The 22,583-nt window shown below is 40.8% G+C and overlaps 1 protein-coding gene across 1 annotated transcript; it reads left to right on the top strand.

Annotated features, from left to right (window-relative positions):
- The first annotated feature begins 6,942 nt into the window (after window positions 1-6,942).
- Window positions 6,943-8,769, top strand: LOC142621295 (putative metal-nicotianamine transporter YSL7). The gene is made up of 3 exons (XM_075794615.1): window positions 6,943-7,041; window positions 7,191-7,380; window positions 7,463-8,769. The coding sequence occupies exons 2-3, from the start codon at window positions 7,231-7,233 to the stop codon at window positions 8,567-8,569; spliced, it is 1,257 nt and encodes a 418-aa protein (XP_075650730.1). The 5' UTR covers window positions 6,943-7,041; window positions 7,191-7,230; the 3' UTR covers window positions 8,570-8,769.
- The last annotated feature ends 13,814 nt before the right edge of the window (window positions 8,770-22,583 follow it).

The following is a 22,583-nucleotide window of genomic DNA, read 5'->3' as shown; positions in this document are numbered from 1 at the left end:
CACAAGAAGAAACAATTATAAATTACACACGCATATCCGTTATAATTATTCAGTTCAAGTAATGAGAAATTTTTTTTTAAAAAAAAAAGCAATTTTGGAGTGATATTGTAGTATAAAACAATTTTAGTGTTTGAGATCGATGGCTGTTGAGATCGACGTTTGGATATCGGTGTGTGGTGGCTTTTGGCTATGGAGATTGAAGATTTTTGGTGGGTTTTGGGGTTGTGGGTTACTAGATTTCAGTGGTCGGATTTGGGTTTAAGGGTTGTCAGCGTTTGGGTCTGATTTCAAGGGTCAGATTTGGTGGTGGTTGAGATCTTGTGATGGTGGTAGAAGAGGAAGGTGGATGGGTTTGGAAGAGGAAGGCCAAAGGTGATGGTTGGGAGCCTAGGTCTGTGATTTTTTTTTTTTTTTTTTTTTCCTGTGGTGGATTGTGGTTGCCATTGTAGTGGTTTTGGCCGGTGGAGTAGTGGTGGGGGTTTCGATTTGTTGAGGTTGTAGTACCGGTGATGGTGGTTTTGGGTGGATTGTGATGAGAGTTTGTTATATTGAATATATTAATTTATTGTGGGGTTTATATTATTTTAATGTATTGAATGCTAAAATAAAAGCTTTGTTGTAAGGTTTATTATAAAGTGGTTTCTTAAAATAGGTAAAGTAATGTTTCAAGTTGCTAAAAGCTACGTATTTTAGATGATTTACAGTGAATACTCTAACAAAAAAATGGATGGAGAGACTACTGATGCAAATGGAATAGAAATTCAAGAGGTAAAATTCAAATTCTGAAATCTCCAGTGTAAAATCCAAGTAGTCCTAAACTTTAAGGAGTAAAATTTAAATTCTGAAATTTCATAATATAAAATCCAACATCTCTAAATTTTAAAGGGGTAAAATGGAAGTTCTAGACTATAATGTGTAAAATTCAAATACTCAGTATAATTTGTAATTTAGCAAAGAAGATGTTATTGGAGATTTAGTATTAGCTGTAGAATAGGTATCGTAACTCAAAAATTGATAAGCATCGGTTATTGGCTTTCATTCATGCTGAAGCACAGGTTTTCCACGAGAATGGTAACCTTTTGGCCTAGAAGTACACAATATGTGGTTTATAATATTTTGAAAAGTCAGATGTACGTAGATTCTAAATTGACACCTTTCAAATCATTTTAGTCTTCTAATTCGTTTAGAGTGGGCAGGAAAAGTTCTTATTTTATTTATCCAATCCGAACAATACTACATCCCAATCTTTCGGTAAAGAAGTGATTTTATCTTATCTATTTTCATCAAAATATTCTTTAAGTGGATGATTAATTATTATTTTAAGAGCATCTGTTAACATTTCTCAACCATAAAATACAAAAACCAAGCTTGAGCTAATCATTGTACACAAACAACAAAGCTCCTCAAAAAAATTTAATTATTTTTACATAAGAATCTTCTTTATTTATTTTGTTTAACTATTTTTAAAAAACACTCTTATTAGATTTATTTAATCTAAAGTTTGTTTCATTAAAATATCAAAAAATTTTGATTTTTAAAAAAAAAATTGTTTTCCTCTAGTCACAAACCAAAACCACCACCCACCCTCAAAATACATAAAATAAAAAAGTAGTAAAGTGCACATGAACGATGCCAAAGCAAATTCCCATGGTTTCTGTAGATTTGGATGATCTTTGGGGTGAGTTTAATTATTTTGCACAAATGAATGCAAATGCTCTAATATTGTTCGAAAGTTTCTCTACTCTTCCAAGTCTTCTTTTGCTTCATTTTCCATTTCTATGCAATGGTATATATTCATCTACTATTAACTACTCGGACATTCCATCAGTCCATCGTGCAATGTCCATATCATTGCACATGTTTGTACAATTCAATCATTTTGAGACTACGTTGTGGCAATTAACTTGACCTAAATTTAATTTTTAGAAAATTGAGCATAAACAATGTTATATGTGGTTTGTGTACTTCGGGGATAAATATGATATTTTTGAAGTGTAGGTAGTGCCATAGTTTTGAGACCCAGACTAGACCGTATAGTCGGAATGGATTAACCGAGAACTGGCCATCAATCCGGGTTTTTAAACATAAAAAACTGAAACTCTCTATTTTGCAACAAACCGTTCAAACCCTAGTCAAACCGTCTGGTTTGTGGAATCGGGCATGGGTTTTGTGGTTTTCTTCCCCCACATAATTTTGCTAAGAATCTTTGGCTATCATCTCGTTTGTCAACTACATCACTAGATTTCACTGTTTAATGAGAGACCAAGAGAGGGGAGGGAGAGAGAAAAAGACGAGAGTAATAGAGATTAGAGAGAATGAAGTAATATAGTAATGGAAAATGGAGAGAAAACTTACGCTAGCATTAGATTTTCTAGAATAGAAGTTGAATCATACATTTTCGAAGAGATGTTTTATAGGCGTTCTTGGAGCTAACTAAACCAAAGAAGGAGAAGAAAAATGAACAAAGTATCAAACTATTAGGAAGGCTAGAAGAGAGAAGATAGAAAGCTAAAGATATCATTTTGAATTGACGGTGAGGATGAAGTTTTGAATGCGAGAATTTTGGGATTTGTTAATTGATAAGACTAGAGAGAACGGTTTATAAAAAATAAAAATGAAAATAAGAACTAGAGAGAATAAGGCAAGACAGGGGAACACGTGAATGAGAAGAAAAAGTATTGGGGAGTGGGGCCGGGTAGAGAAAATGAATGAAAATTGAAAACAAGTAAAAGCAAGTTAAAAAATTCATTATGTTGTCTAAATTTTCTGAAAAAATTTAAATAATATAAGAGATATTTAATCATTTTTGTAATAAATTAAAAAAAATATCATGTTTTCTTTAATTAAAATATATTTTAACCTCTTTATATATTATTTTAATTAAAATTGTTAAATTTTGTATATGTATTTTATTATTTTTATATTAATAAATTGTTAAAATATTATGACGTTATCATGGTTTGACCTTGGTCCGACTTAAACCTTGAATTTTTTTTTTTTACAATTCATTGAATGGTCCGGGTCTGAAAACCATGGGTAGTGCCTGACATAAACCCGAAGCTTAGGCGCAGTTTTTGTAGTTCACCCATATTCTTTTAATTTTCTTCGTTTAAAAGAAATTTCTTTTATTTTAATACTGACAAAATTATCACGATTCTAAAAATTACTTAAAATAAAAACCAAATTTTAGGAATGAATTCTCAACGGAGCAGTGTTATGTGTACTTACTTTGGTCCTTCATCTCTTCTATCTTAAATCATACTTTCTTCCTTAAATAAATGGAAACGGTTTGGCTCCAAACATGTTTGGAGTCTAAAGGGTCAACCATCAATAAGAAGATAACATGCATGTATCTTGTTATGTGCAATGCATATGACTCACTTGGTTAATTCGGTTAAGTAAATCATCTTCATTGCACATAATAAGTACAAGTGTCATCTTCCTATTAGTAGTTAGAACTCAAGGCTCCAAACAAACACTATCCTAGATAATGTCATTTTTTTTTTTTTTGGTGCTAAACTACTACAATAATATCTTTGAAATAATTTTTTTTATTTTTTATAAAAAAAAAAAAAAACACTAAAAGACTTAAGGGGACATTTGGCTCGCATAATGTTAGATTCTTGTAATCTTTAATTCATGTAATTATATTCTAGCTATATAATATAAGGATATTGTGTTTAGTTCATTAGTCACATTCCCATCATATTAAAAAAATGTAACATTCTATACTTGGTTCATAACATTATTAGCAATAATTAGTCATATAAAAATAATGAATTAATTGAAAATAGTCCCAACACCTCAAAATAACAAAATTGCCCCTACACCTCAAAAAATGTCAAAAATACTCCTAAAATGTCCAAAATGACCAAAATACACTCCAAAACCACCAAAATATATTTGAAACCACCAAAATGACCAAATATCCTTAGAATGTCCAAAATACTCTCAAAAGCAAAAGAAAATAACCAAAATATCCTTGTATGACATATGTGGTAGTTTGATTAAGGTTTGGGTTAGAGCATTCACATCAATGTGTAAAAAAAAAAATGTCTACTTTAGCATAAGAATTTACTTCTTTTTTTTTTTTTTTTTTTTTCTATTTCACACATTCACATTTCAAAATACCCACATCAGATAATCTATTTTACATTACATTTCATTAAAATATTATTTCTTTACCAATTTTTCTTATTATTCTCCTCAACCATATCTCTCTCTCTCTCTCTCTCTCTCCCAAAAACCACCACCCCTAATCTGCAGACACACACCGCCATATCAAACACAATTTCCAGCAAGTTTTGAAGCCAAACAAGCAGGAAAACCTAGAAAACAAACACCAAAACAAAACATTATCATCCAAATATTCCTATACAAAAATTTAAAAATTTCTTAGAAAACAAATGTAAGTTAGAAATATCAAAGCAAAACTAAAACAAACCCTCAAACTTGACAAAATCAAATTATGATTCTACTGCTACTAGTAGCCAATTTTATCATTGATCCTCACCAATGTTTGGCTCAAAGTAATGTTAACCTACAAACTTCTCAAATATAAAATACTCATACCCAAATCTAACTATAAAAAAAACCAAATCAAATCCACAAATCTCACCCAAATCACATTAATTTTCGCTTAAAATTTTTGCATGGACATTTTCTTTCAAATCAACCTCTTCTACTCCAATGTCTCTATAAAATCCCTATCCAAATCAACCTTCCTCCATTCCAATCGCTAAAAGACAAAAAATCCCTCTCTTCCCTCACAACAACACCCCAACTTCTCCTTTACCCACAACAACAATTTGCACAATCACAAAAATCTATCTCACTAGAGTAACAACACCATGAAACACCAAATACCATGGAGAAAATCAAAGAAGCCTCCTTTGTTCTTACAAATCTTGTCATTCACAACCATCAAAAGAAATAGATCTAGGTATAGGGAGGGATGGACATAGAGTGATTTTTGTTTAGACAAAGAGAGAGAGTAATGAGTGAGAGCTGAGATGTGAGAGAACGAAGACGAGAGAGAAGAAGAGATATATTAATTTGCTATTTGCACAAAGAAAGAGAGAGAGTGAAAGAATAAAGGTTATGCATAATAGTATAAAAATAGGATATTGATAAAATAATGGTTTAGTTTAGACAGCTATAGTAACACAGTTGCTGTAGCTAATGTGTATATTTACATATTTTTACAATATTTGACATAAATTTGTTTTAAATTAAGTTGTGTAAATTTTACATCTTTTTCTATTATGCACCCACTAATGCGCGTGCTAAGACACAATGGTAGTTGCCTAGTTGGTTATCAAAAACTAGTAAACTACCCATATATCACAATATTGTTATTGTGTACTCTCGGAGTACCATAAATACGTATTTCTTCCTCTTATATGAATGGTGGGTTCTATTAATTAAATTTATGGTGAGACCCACCATTCATGTGAGAGGAAGATTACATATTTATGGTACTTCGAGAGTACTTAATAATTTTCCTATATTACAATGGGTTGATGGAGCCAAAATGGTCGGCTAGGAATGATTAATGGCGTGATGTGGAGTAGTCAGGACAACAGGCGCAAGAAAAAAAAAGTTCACGCCCACCCCAACCCCAACAGCAACCGTTCTTTTTTTTTCTTTTTTTTTTTTGGGTTGAGGAAACAGTTGTTTATTTCAGTTAAGTCAACAGAAACCTTCTGTCATACAATACAAGAGGAGCAACATCGTCTGGGATGTCCTCTAACCAAAAAAGAGTAGCAAGAAGACGCCTTGCTTTTTTTGCTAACTTATCAGCAACACTATTTCCTTTGCAACGGACATGGGAGAAAAAATAGGCTCTGAATTTAGAAACTGGGGATATTTGGGAAAACCTGAAAGGGGTGAAAAAATAAGATGGGGCAGTAGAGTGAAACTATAGAATACTCCAAGTCTCTATATTACATAGAATAATGATACAAGCTTTTTGTCTTCATGGAGTCCAGCCCTTACAAGTGCTGGACTCTCATTCACTACAACTACATTATAAGGTTTGTTACAATGGTTTTGCGGTCTCATGCCTCGCCATTCTAGCTGGTCAGCAGTACATGTAGTGGTAGTGTGTTCTTGACACTTCAGTGGGTAACGGAGCTCCATGAATTGCCCAAATTTCCAAACTTCATTGTTTGCACCGTAATAGTTCTTCCAAGGGGATTTTCCTGTAATATTTAGGGAATGTTTGGGCATGGTTGAATTTAGAAAATTAGAGGTTGAAGCCTTTAATCAAATTTAGAAAATATGACCCTATACATATGACGAGCAAAATTTATTATCAATACTATAGAAAAAACAACGTTTCTGTCAAACTCCACTCTTACTAGTAGACTGAAAATTCTTTCTTTTGATTGATTTGTACTAACAGGAGGTTATGGAAATTACCTCTTTGCAATGAGTGAAAGTATCGCCAAACAATCAACAGATACTCTTGATTCAAAAAATTGTCTTTGGGGTGGATAATCGGCTCTCTCTTTGTGGTCAGTTTTCTCGGACCATTCTCAGTGGTGCCTCTTCGAAAGGTATACAGAATATTTGTGCATTTTCAGTAAATACGTGTTGCATTGATGGGGAACAAAAGAAAAGAGAAGAAAAACTTTAAAAATAAGTTCATCAAAGTTCAAACACAAGAAAACTTTGTCATAGTTGTTATTTTTCTCCAATGATTTGGTTTATGGTTGTTGCCAGATTATGATCATAGACTTCAAACTGACGTATCCAAGTGGTACTGCAACTGCTCATCTTATCAACAGCTTCCATACTCCTCAAGGAGCCAAGCTAGCAAAGTAAGGCAGTGTGAAACTTAACGGCTTAAGTATGTGACCTATGAAAATTTACAATCTGTCTTTGTTGATTTTACCTTTTCAGGAAACAAGTGAGAGTGTTGGGAAAATTTTTCACCTTCAGCTTTTTTTGGGGTTTCTTTCAATGGTTCTATACTGCTGGAGAAAATTGTGGATTTGTAAACTTTCCTTCATTAGGCCTCAAAGCATATGATTCGAAGTACAGCTATAGTTACCCTTCAATTTCCTCTTGATAAGAATTTCATTTTACTTTTGCAAAGAATGAATTGTATTAATAAGTTTTCTGCTTCTACTAAGCCCTACTCTTTATGAATTTTTGGGCTAATTCTTAATCATGATTATCTGCAGATTTTACTTTGATTTCTCAACAACATATGTTGGAGTAGGAATGATTTGCCCCCGTATTATAAATATATCACTTCTTGTTGGAGGGATTCTTTCTTGGGGTCTGATGTGGCCCCTCATAGAAGATAGAAAGGGAGACTGGTACCCTGCAGACCTCAGCTCAGGCAGCTTCAGTGGTCTTGAAGGTTACAAGGTAAATTCCCACTCAGAGATAACTACATCCTTCATTGAGGCTTTTTGATTTATTGAAAACTTAATTTACACCCTTTATTCAGGTATTTATTGCCATAGCCTTGATCCTAGGAGATGGTCTGTATAATTTTCTCAAGGTTCTATGTCAAACCATCGTAGGCATGTCTCATCAGCTCCGGTACAAAGATGCGAGCTCTGGTCTCCCTGTTGCAGACCATTCTTCTCTTCTAAGTTCTCAGCTCTCATATGATGACAAACGCCGAACCAAACTCTTTCTCAAAGATCAAATTCCAACATTGTTTGCCATCGGAGGCTATGTTGCTATTGCTGCAATAGCTATGGCCATTCTTCCACATATTTTTCACCAACTCAAATGGTATCACATATTGCTCATCTACATATTCGCACCCACATTGGCTTTCTGTAATGCGTATGGTTGTGGGCTCACTGATTGGTCCCTTGGATCCACATATGGAAAGCTTTCCATCTTTATCATTGGAGCATGGGCGGGTGCCTCACATGGGGGAGTTCTTGCAGGCCTAGCTGCTTGTGGAGTAATGTTGAACATTGTCATAACAGCCTCTGACCTAATGCAGGATTTCAAGACTGGCTACTTGACGCTGGCTTCACCCCGTTCTATGTTTGTGAGCCAAATAATCGGCACAGCAATGGGCTGTGTGATTTCCCCTTGTGTGTTTTGGCTATTTTACAAGGCCTTTGATGACCTTGGGCTACCTGGAAGTCAATACCCTTCTCCTTTTGCTGTTGTGTACCGCAACATGGCTTTGTTGGGGGTGAAGGGCTTCTCAAGTCTGCCAAAGAACTGCCTTCTACTCTGTTATGTGTTCTTTGGTGGAGCCATTATGATCAATTTGATTAGAGATTTAGTGGGTAAGAAATGGGCAAGGTTCATTCCAGTTCCAATGGCAATGGCAATACCTTTCTATTTAGGATCATATTTTGCCATTGATATGTGTGTTGGAAGCTTAATATTGTTTGTGTGGGGGAAAATAAACAAGGCCAAGGCAGACGCTCTAGCTCCTGCAGTAGCTTCTGGTTTAATATGTGGGGATGGGATATGGACTTTGCCTGCTTCTATTTTTGCTCTGGCTGGGGTTAAGCCACCAATTTGTATGAAGTTTCTGTCAAGAGGGAATAATGCTAAGGTTGACAAATTCTTAGGATCATAGGGCTTAGTTAGCATAGGAGAAATGGATGCGAAGCCTTAATAGGTTGGTGCATCAAATCCAAGGACTTGTAAAGTATCCCTTGCTTGGTGTGGGGACAAGGTTAGAACTAGCGAAGTAGCCATGAATCTCATCATAATATTATGTATGTTTGTAAAACAATAAAGTGCTTATTGGGTAAATCACATGCATGTTTGTGCAAATAGGCTTTCTTTTAATTTTACCGATCTTTTACTTGATAATGGTCAAATGACACTCTAAAGTCATAACACTATATTTCCAATGGAGTCACCATCCTATTTGTTTAAATTAGGTTCGCATGGGCCAAGTATGAGGTGTTTTGGGTAGCCTGTGTAACCCGAACGTAATTTTGGATCTGGGAGTATGCTAGCCAGATAAAAAAAAATAAAAAAATAAAAAATAATTTGAAGTCACCACCAAGCTTTACAATCCAACAACCGACTTAAAGTTGTAATCAAGATTCATTAAATATTCTTAATCTCACCATTCTTAATGCATTCCATTATTAGTTCAAATTTTCGAACCTGAGTAACATATCCTGCTTGCATGGCTAGATTGTTTAACAGTGGATCCTAATATCAGTCATTGAAGTTACTAGCCACATGTCTAATGCAATATCAATAATGTGCCTATGGATTCTGCAAATCATTGAGCCACTCTATCATGGCTGATGTGATGCAAATGATTAAATGGGGTATCATCTCTTGAATCATCTCCCTGAGGCAAGTTAAATTCATTGAAGTAAATGTGCAGTCCCAATACACAGGATGGTATTGAAACAGCTAAAAACTTGAACAAACGCTCAGATAAAAAGGAAAACAAAAAAAAAATTAAAAATCTAAAATTGACTTTTAATAGTACAAATGTATATAAGCAAAACTTTAATGCATAGCTAATGACCCATATATCATGTGATTAATGTTAATCGAATATTGTCATCTAAAGCAAATAACTATGCCTAATTGTTGGAATAAACTTGTTGATTAAAATGGCAATAAATAATTACACCTAGCAAGAAGCGAAGTACCTACTGGCAACTGCACAATTTGGAACCTCTTCTTTTAGATAGGAGAAAAAGTTGATAGGGAGAATTTTTTTTTTGTGTGTTCTCCTCCTATAAGCCAAATCAGCCTGACATAGTTAACAAATTTCCTTTTTTTCATTTTATCCTTTAACTGATCACCAAAGCAATAATATATTATTCAAACAAAAACCATCCATTTCTTTCCCATGGATAGTTTGACGTGCAAATGGAAAGAAAAATATTAATCAACCATAGACAACTACCAAGAAAACTAGTATAGTAGAAGATCATGCAGACCAAGAACAAAGGACTCATTCTTCATTTAAAACATGCTACTAAATCCAAAATGAATGTGTTGAAGCAACAAGCAAAAATTCAAAATTAGGAATTCATGGAAGCATTTGAGACAGATAAAAACATAGTAACTTAAGTGTGGGGAGTAAAAAGACCCTGATGGGGGTGTGGGCCTTTGGGCCATGCTAAGGAAGGCCGACCTGCTCTTGAGTTTAGAATTTGTTAGTACTACGGGTCGGCCCGTACTACGGGTCGGCCCATACTCCGAGGATCCAGCTGAGGGTGAATTTCCCTTCGGACGGACACCGGAGAACCCGGGACTTCATGGTAAAGGTTAGGGAATGACACGGTCAAGACCAATGGTTAAAGAGGGTGAACCCTTGAATGTCCTAGAAGCACCGATGTTAGAGAAATACCAAAGATAAAGGCTGCCACCTCCACATTAAAGACCCTGCACCTACCACCCTGGCCGCATTAATGGGGAAGTGACACCTGAACAGTGGAAGGGAAACTTCTGGTTACTATTCAAAGGCACTGAGAAAATAAATATCTAGGCTAAGGGGGAGTTGGGGCAACACGTGTACAAAGTATCAAAAAGAAGAGTATTTAAGGAGCAACCTAGAACAGGAATAAGGGGTCCCTTTTTTGTAATCTAAAAGAAAAAGAAAAAAGAGAAAGAGATAATATAAGAACAGCTCTCGGCTTACGTCCGAGCAGGTTGATTTACAATATTCCTTGTTGTTTTCAAGTGTTTGCAATCTTTGGCTTGTCATTTAATCCTCAGACACTTCTAACCTGGGTTTCAAGCCCACACTCTACAAATTCATATTGTTTAAGGCTCATTAGGCCTGAACCCGTAACTGTTCTTGGGGCCAGGTGCAATTGTGCACTTACAATTGGCGCCGTCTGTGGGAAATCTAGTCTAGAAGAGGTAGGGATATTATGGCAGGCTTAGGCTCTTACCATGCAGAGTCACAGGGATCACAACCGGAGGACCATTTCGAGCGTCTTGAACATCGAAGGGATCATGAGGGAAGTGTCCATACAGAGTACCCAGGCGCCAGCCATACTCATGGTGGGGGTAGCGCCCCCCAGGAGGACGGTTCTAAAACCATGCAGAAGGAGATCAACCATTTAAAGAGAAAGCTATGCCGCGCCAGACGTAGGCCTTCATCATCCTCACCTAATCCTTCCTCGGAAGAGGATAGGCTAGCTGGCTACAGTTCGAGATCGTGCTCACCTGCCAGCTCAGTGTCCTCCGGTGAGGAGGACGACCGGCCAGCTCGTAGACGCAAGAATCTTCCTTCTAGGGGCTTGGGCAACGACGCTATGAGTAGGGCGTTACACCAACTCTCCAAATCTCCGTTTTCACGGAGGATTGAGAGGGGGAGGCTTCCCAGGAGGTTCACCCAGCCCACCTTTACCATTTACAATGGCCGGACTGATCCGGTGGAGCACGTGAGTCACTTCAACCAGAGGATGGCAGTGCACTCTCACAACGAGACTCTGATGTGTAAAGTTTTCCCCTCCAGCTTGGGACCTGTGGCTATGAGATGGTTTAACGGTCTCAAATCGGGGTCTGTAGGCTCATTCGGGGAGCTAACTAGGGCATTCGCTTCGCGGTTCATTACGTGTAGCAGAGTCCCTCGGCCATTGGACTCGCTGCTATCCATGGCCATGAAGGAAGGGGAGACGCTGAAAGCATACTCCGATCGATACTGGGAAATGTTTAATGAAATAGATGGTGATTTTGATGAGGTGGCGCTTAATACCTTTAAGGTAGGTCTTCCTACTGACCACGACCTAAGAAAGTCTTTGACGAAAAAGCCCGTCCGCAGCGTACGCCGCCTTATGGATCGTATTGATGAGTACAAAAGGGTAGAGGAAGACCAGCAGCAGGGGAAGGGAAAGGAGAAGGTTATCCCGCAGGAGAGAAGGGATTTCAGGTCGGACAGATATCACAACAACAAGCCGAGGAGGGATTACTTCGGGCAATCCGGCTCGACAGCACCTCAGGCTGTAAATACTGTGTTCCGAGAACCAGTGCATCAGTTACTAGAGAAAGTTCGTAAAGAGCCCTTCTTCAGATGGCCCAGCAAGATGGCAGGGGACCCTGCGAAAAGAAATCAAAACCTCTTTTGTCAGTACCATCAGGATGTGGGCCACACTACCGAGAACTGTCGGACCCTGTGGAACCATCTAGAGCAGCTCGTCAGTGAGGGAAAGTTGAAGCAGCACTTATGTCAGCCCGCTGGGCAGGTCAGTCAAGTTGGCTTAAACAACCAGAGGAACAATTCATCTCGGCCAGCATTGGGAACAGTTAATGTTATCTTCGCTGCACCTGGTAGGACCGGCTCAGGTCCCACTAGGGTGATAGCGGTTTCCCATCCTCAGGCCGAGGATGTGGGTAGCAGGCCGAAGAGGTTGAAGGGCACTTTGCCCGTCTTAGGTTTCTCCGAGGAGGATAAGGTAGGGACTATCCAGCCCCATGACGATGCTCTTGTGGTCACCCTCAGGATAGGGAACTATGATGTGAGAAGGGTGATGATAGACCAGGGCAGCGGTGCAAATATCATATACACTGATCTATTCAAGGGGTTAAGGTTGAAGTTGGAAGATCTTACTTCTTATGATTCGCCGCTTATAAGTTTTGAAGGGAGAGCCGTTGTGCCGAAGGGACAGATTCGTTTGCCCGTTCAATCCGGCTCAGAAATGGTTGAGGTGGACTTTATTGTGGTTGACGCGTACTCTCCATATACAGCCATCCTTGCCAGGCCATGGCTGCACGCTCTTGGAGCTGTCTCCTCTACCTTGCATGTTAAGGTTAAATTTCCCTCGGGGGAATGTGTTGAAGAGGTCCTCGGCAGCCAATCGGTGGCTAGGCAATACATATCGGCTGCTGTCCTGCATCAGACGGAAGCCGAATCTTCGGCTCTGATCACCAAAGACTTATAGCAGTTAACAGCTCCTGGTTCATTTGGGATGGTGACAGGAGAGGAGACACACTGTGAGGAGTTAGAGAAGTTTCCAGTAGCCAATGACCCGGAGAGGTTCTTCCAAGTCGGCATACTTTTGCCACACCAGGAGAAGATCGAATTGTTAGAATTTTTGAAGGACAATATTGATGTTTTTGCGTGGGATCCTTATGAAGCTCCAGGCGTTGATCCGAGCTTCATTTGTCATCACTTAAATGTCAACCCAGCTATTGTTCCGAGAAGGCAGCCACCTCGGCGATCTTCCAGAAAACATTCCGAGGCTGTGAAGAAAGAGGTTCTTAAACTTAAGAGGGCTGGGGCTATCAAAGAGGTTTTCTACCCCGAGTGGTTGGCCCATACGGTTGTTGTTAAAAAGAAGAATGGAACGTGGAGGGTATGTGTGGACTTTACTGATCTGAACAAGGTCTGTCCTAAAGATTCGTTCCCAATGCCACGTATTGATCAACTGGTGGATGCCACTGTCGGACATCCTCGGATGAGTTTTTTGGACGCCTTCCAGGGTTACCACCAAATTCCCTTGGCATTGGAGGACCAAGAGAAGACTGCCTTCATTACCCCGACGGGGAATTATCATTATAAGGTCATGCCATTTGGTTTGAAAAATGCTGGGGCTACTTACCAAAGAATGATGACCAGGATGTTCAAACAGCAGTTGGGGAAGACTATTGAGGTGTATGTAGACGATATGGTGGTAAAGAGCAAAACGATACCTTCACACGTGAGAGACCTGGCTGACACCTTTCAGGTGTTAAGAAAGTATAAGCTGCGCCTTAACGCCTCAAAATGCTCTTTCGGCGTTGGGTCTGGAAAATTCTTGGGGTACATGATCACTCATAGAGGCATAGAGGTAAACCCAACACAGGTTAAGGCTATTCAGAACTTGCAGCCTCCTCGGAACCCAAAAGAAGTCCAGAAATTAACCGGAATGATTGCCGCCTTGAACAGATTTATATCTCAGTCGGCTGACCGATGTCGTCCTTTCTTTCAGTTGTTGAACAAATGGAAAGGGTTCCAATGGACCGAGGACTGCGCGTTAGCTTTCCAACAACTCAAGCAATATCTTTCTCGGCCGCCCATTTTGTCTTGCCCCGAGGCGGACGAGGTCTTATTTGCTTATCTGGCAGTGGCTGTCCATGCGGTCAGCCTGGTCCTTATAAGGAATGATGACGGAGTGCAAAGGCCGGTATACTACGTTAGCAAATCTTTAAACGAAGCCGAGGTGCGTTATCTACCCTTGGAGAAAGCACTTTTGGCCGTAGTTCATGCCACGCGAAAGCTTCCTCATTATTTCCAGTCCCACACCGTGGTTGTCCTGACCCAATTGCCCCTCAAGGCAGTGCTACGTAGTGCCGACTACTCAGGCAAGATAGCAAAGTGGGGGACCATCCTGGGGGCTTTTGACGTTAAATACAAGCCTCGCACCTCGGTGAAGGGTCAGGTCCTCGCTGACTGGGTGGCAGAGTTTACTGAACCATTGCTAAAAGAAGCTCTGAAAGAAGCACACATGGATGCAAAATCAGTTGGAGTGATCACGGCCGCAGCGCCCTCGGCTTGGAAAGTATATGTGGATGGGGCTGCTAATCAGAGAGGGTCTGGTGTTGGACTTGTTCTAATGTCCCCTGAAGGAATTGTCTTCGAAAAATCTTTAAGATTGGCATTCTCGGCTACTAACAATGAGGCCGAGTATGAAGCAGTCTTGGTAGGCATGCAGATGGTACGTAGAATGGGTGGAAAGGAAATCCATGTCTTCTCGGACTCTCAACTGGTGGTCGGCCAGGTCACGGGGACCATGGAGGCTAGAGATCCAAGGATGCAGGAATATTTGGCCCAGATCAAGCGCCAGCAAACTGAATTTGACTCCTTCGCCTTAACTAATATCTCTCGGAGCGGAAACACCCATGCAGACTCCTTAGCCACGCTGGCAACGTCCTCGGCTCAAGGTTTACCTAGGGTTATCCTCATTGAGGATTTGCTAGAACCCTCTCTTGTCATTGCCAACGCGCCTCGCATCCATCTGATAAGGCCTGAACCTAGTTGGATCGACCCGGTCATGTCTTTTCTTAGGAATGATGTCCTTCTTGAGGACAAATCTGAAGCAGATAAGATACGTCGAAAGGCGCCACGCTTCCGGTTGTCCGAGGATCAGAAACTGTATAAACGATCCTTTTCAGGACCGTATTTGCTGTGTGTGCACCCTGACTCAACGGAAGCACTTCTGGAAGAACTGCATGAATGAATTTATGGCAGCCACACTGGGGGAAGGTCCTTGGCCCACAGAGCTCTGACTCAGGGTTATTGGTGGCCCAATATGCAAAGGGAGGCTCAAGACTACGCCAGGAAATGTGATCAATGCCAGAGGTTCGCCCCTAACATCCATCAACCTGGAGGAGTTCTTAACCCCCTCTCCAGTCCTTGGCCCTTCGCACAGTGGGGATTGGACATAGTGGGGCCATTTTCGAGGGCAGCAGGTAACAAAAGATGGCTGCTTGTAGGAACGGATTACTTTACTGAATGGGTCGAGGCGGAGCCCTTGGCAAACATTAGAGATGTTGATTCCAAGAAATTTGTGTGGAAGAACATCGTCACTAGATTTGGAATACCACATACACTTATATCAGATAATGAAGTTCAATTTGACAGCAAAGCTTTCAGGAAGTATTGTAGTGACATGGGTATCGTAAATAGGTACTCCACCCCATATTATCCTCAGGGAAATGGGCAAGCCGAGGCCGTTAACAAGGTCATAGTCAGTGGGCTTAAGAAAAGGTTGGACGATGCGAAAGGCAAATGGGTAGAAGAGCTCCCTCATGTTATGTGGACGTATCGGACCACACCGCGCAGGTCCACTGGAGAAACGCCATTCTCTATGACTTATGGGGCCGAGGCGGTGATACCTTTGGAATATGGTTTCCCCACCCTAAAGACAAGTTCTTTTAGCCCGGAGAATAACAAGGGACTCTTGGAGAAAGGTCTTGATTTACTTGAGGAACGGCGCGAGGCAGCTATGGTCCAAATGGCTTATTATCAACAGAAGCTAAAACGGGGATATGATGCCCATGTGAAGCTAAGGCCGCTTGCACCTGGTGATCTTGTACTCAGAAAAGTCGTAGGGACTTCTAAGAACCCAGCTTGGGGTAAGCTAGGACCTAACTGGGAAGGCCCCTATCGTATTGTTTCAGTAGCAGGCATAGGGTCATATCGGCTAGCTGATCTAGATGAAAGAATTGTACTACGTCCGTGGAATGTAAATAATCTTAGAAGGTATTATTATTAATAAAATGTGCTTTGGTCAGTCAACATTTCAAAGTTATGAGTACCTCTGACGCATGAAGTTACTGTTCTTAAGAATCAAACAGAAACTTGGTTAAGTGTCGTCCTCGGACCACAAACCTTGTGGAAATTGATATCTTGTCATTTGTTAAACAGAACCTTAGTTATGTCGGGTCCTCGGACCTCCTACTTTGGGAAAATTAACATTTGAAGCTATTGTTCTTAAGAATCAAACAGAAACTTGGTTAAGTGTAGTCCTCGGACCACAAACCTTGTGGAAATTGATGTCTTGTCATTTGTTAAACAGAACCTTAGTTATGTCGGGTCCTCGGACCTCCTACTTTGGGGAAATTAACATTAGAAGCTATTGTTCTTAAGAATCAAACAGAAACTTGGTTAAGTGTAGTCCTCGGACCACAAACCTTGTGAAAATTGATGTCTTGTCATTTGTTAAACAGAACCTTAGTTATGCCGGGTCCTCGGACCTCCTACTTTGGGAAAATTAACATTTGATGTTAATGGTCTAAAGAATCAAATGGAAAATTAGTTAAGTCTTGTCCTCGGACTATAAACTTGATCAAAGTTAACTTTTTATTGTGTCTGGGAGTTAGTGCCTTACCGTTCAATAACTCGTATCTTAAGTTTTATTTCTTTAAAAGTATTAAGCAAATTTATGTGAGGAAGGAGTGGTCCTCGGATCTTACTTCCTACTAAAAACAATACTACACATTATAAGGTTTTAATCGTCATATGAGGTCTCTCTTTTTTAACCAAGGCATTGTTTAAACATATTAGCCATATCACTTTTTATTAAGTTTTTAATAACACGCGAATGACTGCGTGGAGGTTATGATTGTGCAAAACTTGAAGTTAGATTTGTTTGCTCTGCCCCTTTTTGACCATGTACTAATGGTAATCTTTATGACCAATATAACAAGAATAAAGTAAAATGGATGCGACATAAATGAGAATCAAACGAAATAGTTCTTCATTAATCACTTAAATGTACATTACATATTTAATCCGGATGTAGAAAAAGAGAAGTCCTAAAACTAGGTCCTAAGCTTTTGGAGGGGGGTCTTGCTGAGAGGTACTGGTGGCCTCGGTCTTTTTCAACTCCAGCTCAAAGGGAGTCAGGACTTGGTTTCCTTTGTCTGTTGTCTTCGTTGGAAGGACGTTGGGTTCCACTTTCTGGCTCAAGTCCTTCTCTGCATCCCCGCCTCCTTCCTTCTCTTTGTTGGAACCTGAAGGTTCTGTAGGATCTGGAATTAGCTGTGGGACCATCGGAGGCAGAGCAGGGAGAGTTGACTCAGGGGTAGGAGTAGCAGCAGGAGCCTCTTCAATCTCCTGTATCTCCAGGGGAAGCCAAACGTTCTTGGACTTCCTCAGATCTGAGGATAGAGGAACTCTAGCTACGTTTAGGGCTTCCCCCCAGACTTTCTGACAGTACTCCCGGCACAAAGCCGCGAAGGCCTCTGTCAGCTGCTCCTCGGTGGTTGCTACCCCTTCCTCGTAGCTCGTCTGCTTGGCAGCCTGTAAAGAGCGTTGGAATGAGCTGGCTTCTTCCTTCATCAGCGCAAGTTCCTTTTCCAAATCCGAGCGTTCCCTTTGGCTTAGGAGAGCTCATCATCTTTTTCGCGAAGGAGCTTGTGCTGCCCTTCTATCTGGGTCTTCATGGTCTTCAGATTCGCCTCGGCCCCATTCTTCTCTCTCTTTAGATCAGCCACCTCCGAGGTAAGCTTCTCGTTCTCAGCAAAGGCTGTGCCCAAGGACTTCTCAGTTTCCAACCTGACTTCAAACTCAGTTCTGGCCTTCTTCTGAGTATCTTCTATAAATTTCTCGGCTACGAAGACTTCTTGAATGGCCTGCAGTAAAGTACGAGGAAGTCAGATATAGCAAGGCACTTATGAATAATTTGATATTGTTAAAAATTGGAATCTTCCTAAAGGGGTTAAACTTACCAGCGCTAAATCCCTTTTTAAAGAGAGGAATAGTTGTGGCTGGCTCATTTTTTCCAAGGTTTCCATGTCCTTGGGCAGCAGAAGAGGGCGCTCCAACACTTCGGCCAAGTGGTGGGCATGGCCTTGTTGAACCGCCCTTATACTGGATTGGCAGGAGATGGGTGCACCGTCCAGCCTTAAGTCAGGGGACCAGGTGGTCGGTGCTCGGCGTACTTCGGCCTCGTCCCTGATCTCCCCGCTTTCAACTGAGCGGGCCCTACCCTTGCCTTTGTCCAACTTCTGCTGTTGAACCGGTGGAAGTTGTTGTCGTGGTTTCTTGGGGTCCTTGCTGATCGTCCCCTCGGCCTCCCCCTTTCTCTTCTTTTTGGGATCCTCGACTGGAAGTTTCGGCTCGGCTGGAGGAGAGGGAGGTGGCAAAGATGGAAGGGCTTGGGTTGCCCCCGTCTTTTTCTCAACAACATTCGCAGCTCTATTGGTCAGGAGACCCTTCATCCTGTCCATTTCCTCCTCGGATTCGTCCTCTGGTTGGGCAACGATTAATCCTGCAATTCTAGAAGCCTCAGTGGCTTCTTCTTCCTCGTCAAAGAGTACGACGAACTGGTTCCCTCGAGGTCTTTCGGTGTCTTCAAGTTGGAATTGATCTATCTCTTCGTCTAGTGTATGTGAAGAAGACACTTGCTCTTCTGGAACAACAGTTGCCTGAGAGTGCACGACGAGGGGAACTGCCGCTATGGGCTGGTTGTACAAAACGGTGTGAGGGGCGTCAGGGAGATCGTGGTCGTCCAAAAAGTGGGGCCGGGCTACGTTTATTCTCCTTCGTCTTCGGTCACCCGCGACTATGGCGTTTTCTATCTCCTGGAAGTCCGAAAAGATGGGAGTGTACCCCAAAATCAGATGAGCAGCTCTAAGTTGTAAGTCCTCGCTGACAAACACCTCGGAGCGAAGCACTCGGTTTAGATCGGCAACGCTGCAGTGGCTCAAGCGTGGACGCACGTGTTGCTTATCTGCAAAGAAAGACGTGAAAGTGAACAACATGGTCAGATTCACACAGCAAGTGATAAAGTTAAACAAATATAAATTCATGTTAGTGTGCATGTTTGTGAGTATTAGAGGAGTTTGTGTGGGGGGGAGGTTAATCCTAAGGTGTCGCACCTGGATCACCCCACTCAACTGGGCAGTGGAGGCCGTCGTGCCAGTTCCCAGAGACAATCAGGTAGTCATCCTTCATGCCTTTGTTGGATTTGGGCAGACAGAAGATTAGCCTAACGACGTTGGAGCGGGATTTAATGTAGTAACCTACTTTGGAGAGTTTATGGGACTCGTACAGAAAGACGACATCGTGCCAGGTGAGGTTTAGACCCATTTGCTCGTTTAAAGCATCGACGCTACCCAAAACTCTAAAAACGTTTGGGAGGCACTGATCGGGACACAACCAGTGGTTGCGAAGGTACTCCCTAGTTACAGGTTTCATTGGGAGGGTCATCCCACCCTCTATAAAGGCTATCAGTGGGATGATAACCTCTCCTTCTTTTCTAGAACCTGCCACGGCTTCTGCCGGGCAATATTTTAAACCTACATCACCGGGAATGTTATACTTGGCTCTGAAGCCTTCCATTCCAGCGGCGGTATCAACTAGACACTTAAACCTACCCATCAGAAAAGAACGAAAGGCTAAACTCTAAAGGGGAGAATATCTACGAGGACAGCCGAGGACTCTATCCGAGGAGAAAAGGTTAAGAATAGAGAGAGCAAGAACTTACAAAGTTGAAGGTGTGCAAATTTCCACGGTTTTCTGCAGGTAAAGTATGATTGCTGATGTTTTGATGGGATTAGCCCCTGGGGAATTAAATGAAGGCGCAGGTTCCCGAAGCGTCACAATGTGCGAAAAAGCGGCCTCGAAATTACATTCGTCCCGCCCAAATTTTCGTGGAGTAACGAGGACCGTTGGATACCCATCTCGTCGTTGAACGTGGGGGGACAAAGTGTAGCTTACAGCAATAAATGAGCGCGTTTTTGAAAATAAAACCACCAAGTGGCATCTTCTGGGACGCGAAACGATTTCCACACGCGCAGTCACTCACAAAGTGTGTGAAGTAGGTTCTCGTGAGATCAAAACCCTATTTTTCTCCTCGGACGTTGAAAATTAGAGTTTTTAGGGGCTATTGTGGGGAGTAAAAAGACCCTGATGGGGGTGTGGGCCTTTGGGCCATGCTAAGGAAGGCCGACCTGCTCTTGGGTTTAGAATTTGTTAGTACTACGGGTCGGCCCATACTCCGAGGATCCGAGGATCCAGCCGAGGGTAAATTTCCCTTCGGACGGACACCGGAGAACCCGGGACTTCATGGTAAAGGTTAGGGAATGACACGGTCAAGACCAATGGTTAAAGGGGGTGAACCCTTGAATGTCCTAGAAGCACCGATGTTAGAGGAATACCAAAGATAAAGGCTGCCACCTCCACATTAAAGACCCTGCACCTACCACCCTGGCCGCATTAATGGGGAAGTGACACCTGAACAGTGGAAGGGAAACTTCTGGTTACTATTCAAAGGCACTGAGAAAAGAAATATCTAGGCTAAGGGGGAGTTGGGGCAACACGTATACAAAGTATCAAAAAGAGGAGTATTTAAGGAGCAACCTAGAACAGGAATAAGGGGTCCCTTTTTTGTAATCTAAAAGAAAAAGGAAAAAGATAAAGAGATAATAGAAGAACATCTCTCGGCTTACGTCCGAACAGATTGATTTACAATATTCCTTATTGTTTTCAAGTGTTTGCAATCTTTGGCTTGTCATTTAATCCTCAGACACTTCTAACCTGGGTTTCAAGCCCACACTCTACAAATTCATATTGTTTAAGGCTCATTGGGCCTGAGCCCGTAACTGTTCTTGGGGCCAGGTGCAATTGTGCACTTACATTAAGCATTTGCCAATCTTCAGTCAAAGGATACTGTTGGGTTCTAAGACCTTTAGGTTTAAATGTATTAGAATTCTAATTTCTAATGTTGGCAAACTATGATCAAAACGTTTTTAGTCTTGTTTAGACGTACTCAAAGTATGTGTCTTTTATGTAAAGTTGGAATTGAGTTGCTGCAGGATTTACTGTGCAATTTTGCCTGACTCAATCGATCGAGAATTAGACTCAACCGATCGAAAGTCGTGCAGATTGTTTTTTCTGCAAAATTTTCCAACTCAGCCCAAACCCGTTTTACGTGTAAGGTTTTATATTTTGCCCTAGGTATAAAAAGGAAAACCTTAGCCACATTTTTAGAGTTGCTACTGATACTCTTTATGCTGTGTGTGTGAATCTCTTGTGAGATCTAGAGGTGTTTGCCTTCACATACACTTAGGGTTATCAAGATTTAGATAGATGTCAAGAACTTAGTGATCAATTCAATTGCAGATTCAAGAGCTTAAGGATATACAAGCAGGAGTGCTTGTGCTTGCTGAGAATTCAAGAAAGAAGTAGTCCGTAGACTCGGAGTTGTCACGTGGTCATGGTAGTAAGTTTCCTACTCGAGGTAGTAATAAGATGTTAGTGGTCTAAGTTGCTATTGTGTAAACTTCAATTCTTTCATAGTGGATTCAGTTTTACCTTGAGGATAGTTAGGTTAAATCATTCCCAGGTTTTTTACCAGTTTGGTTTTCCTGGGTCATCATATCATTGTGTTTTATATATTTCTGTCGCTTTATGTGATATGATTTATATGTGTCAACCCAGATTTGCATAATTTACCTAAGTTAATCACTTGGTTAAATAACTAGGTTAATCTAATTTTGTTTTAAGGGGTCTAAAAACATACAAGTGGTATCAGAGCGGGTAGCTCTTTTTGTTGTAGATCTTTTGATCTCTGAGCTGATCCTTGACCCCTATTGTTATGGATTCTTGGAAAATCTTTTTGCTAATATGTCATCTTGTCTGCTTGTTGTTTTTGTCTATTGTTGCATTTGTTAAATCTTTCATTGAACATCTTGGTATAATTACATGTGATGAGAATTATTTATGTTACACAGCTTTAACCACCTTAAAAGCGCGTGATTCTTGTCTTTGGTATTTGGATAGTGGTTGTTCTAAGCACATGACAGGAAATAAAACTTTATTCAAGACACTCTTTGAAGGAAAGATTAGGACAGTCACGTTTGGAGATGGAAGCAAATCTATGATTAGAGGCATTGGTATCGTGGACATTCCTGGGTTGCTAGTGTTTGAAGATGTCTGGTATGTTGATGGGTTGAAAGCTAACTTACTCAACATCAGTCAGATTTGTGACAATGGACTGAATGTTCTATTCACCAAGTATGAATGTGAGATACTTGATGGAGGAGGTGACTGTATGTGTATTGGTGTGAGGACAGCTGACAACTGTTATGGTATAACACCAAGTATAAACAACAAGTGCTTTAGTGCAAAAATCAATCAAGTTAACTTATGGCATCAACGGTTGGGACATGCTAGT

The sequence above is a fragment of the Castanea sativa genome, chromosome 12 (genome assembly GCF_040712315.1).
Source record: "Castanea sativa cultivar Marrone di Chiusa Pesio chromosome 12, ASM4071231v1".
Classification (NCBI taxonomy): Eukaryota; Viridiplantae; Streptophyta; class Magnoliopsida; order Fagales; family Fagaceae; genus Castanea; species Castanea sativa.
Note: the sequence above shows the minus strand (reverse complement) of the source record. Positions and strands in the feature narration are given on the sequence as shown.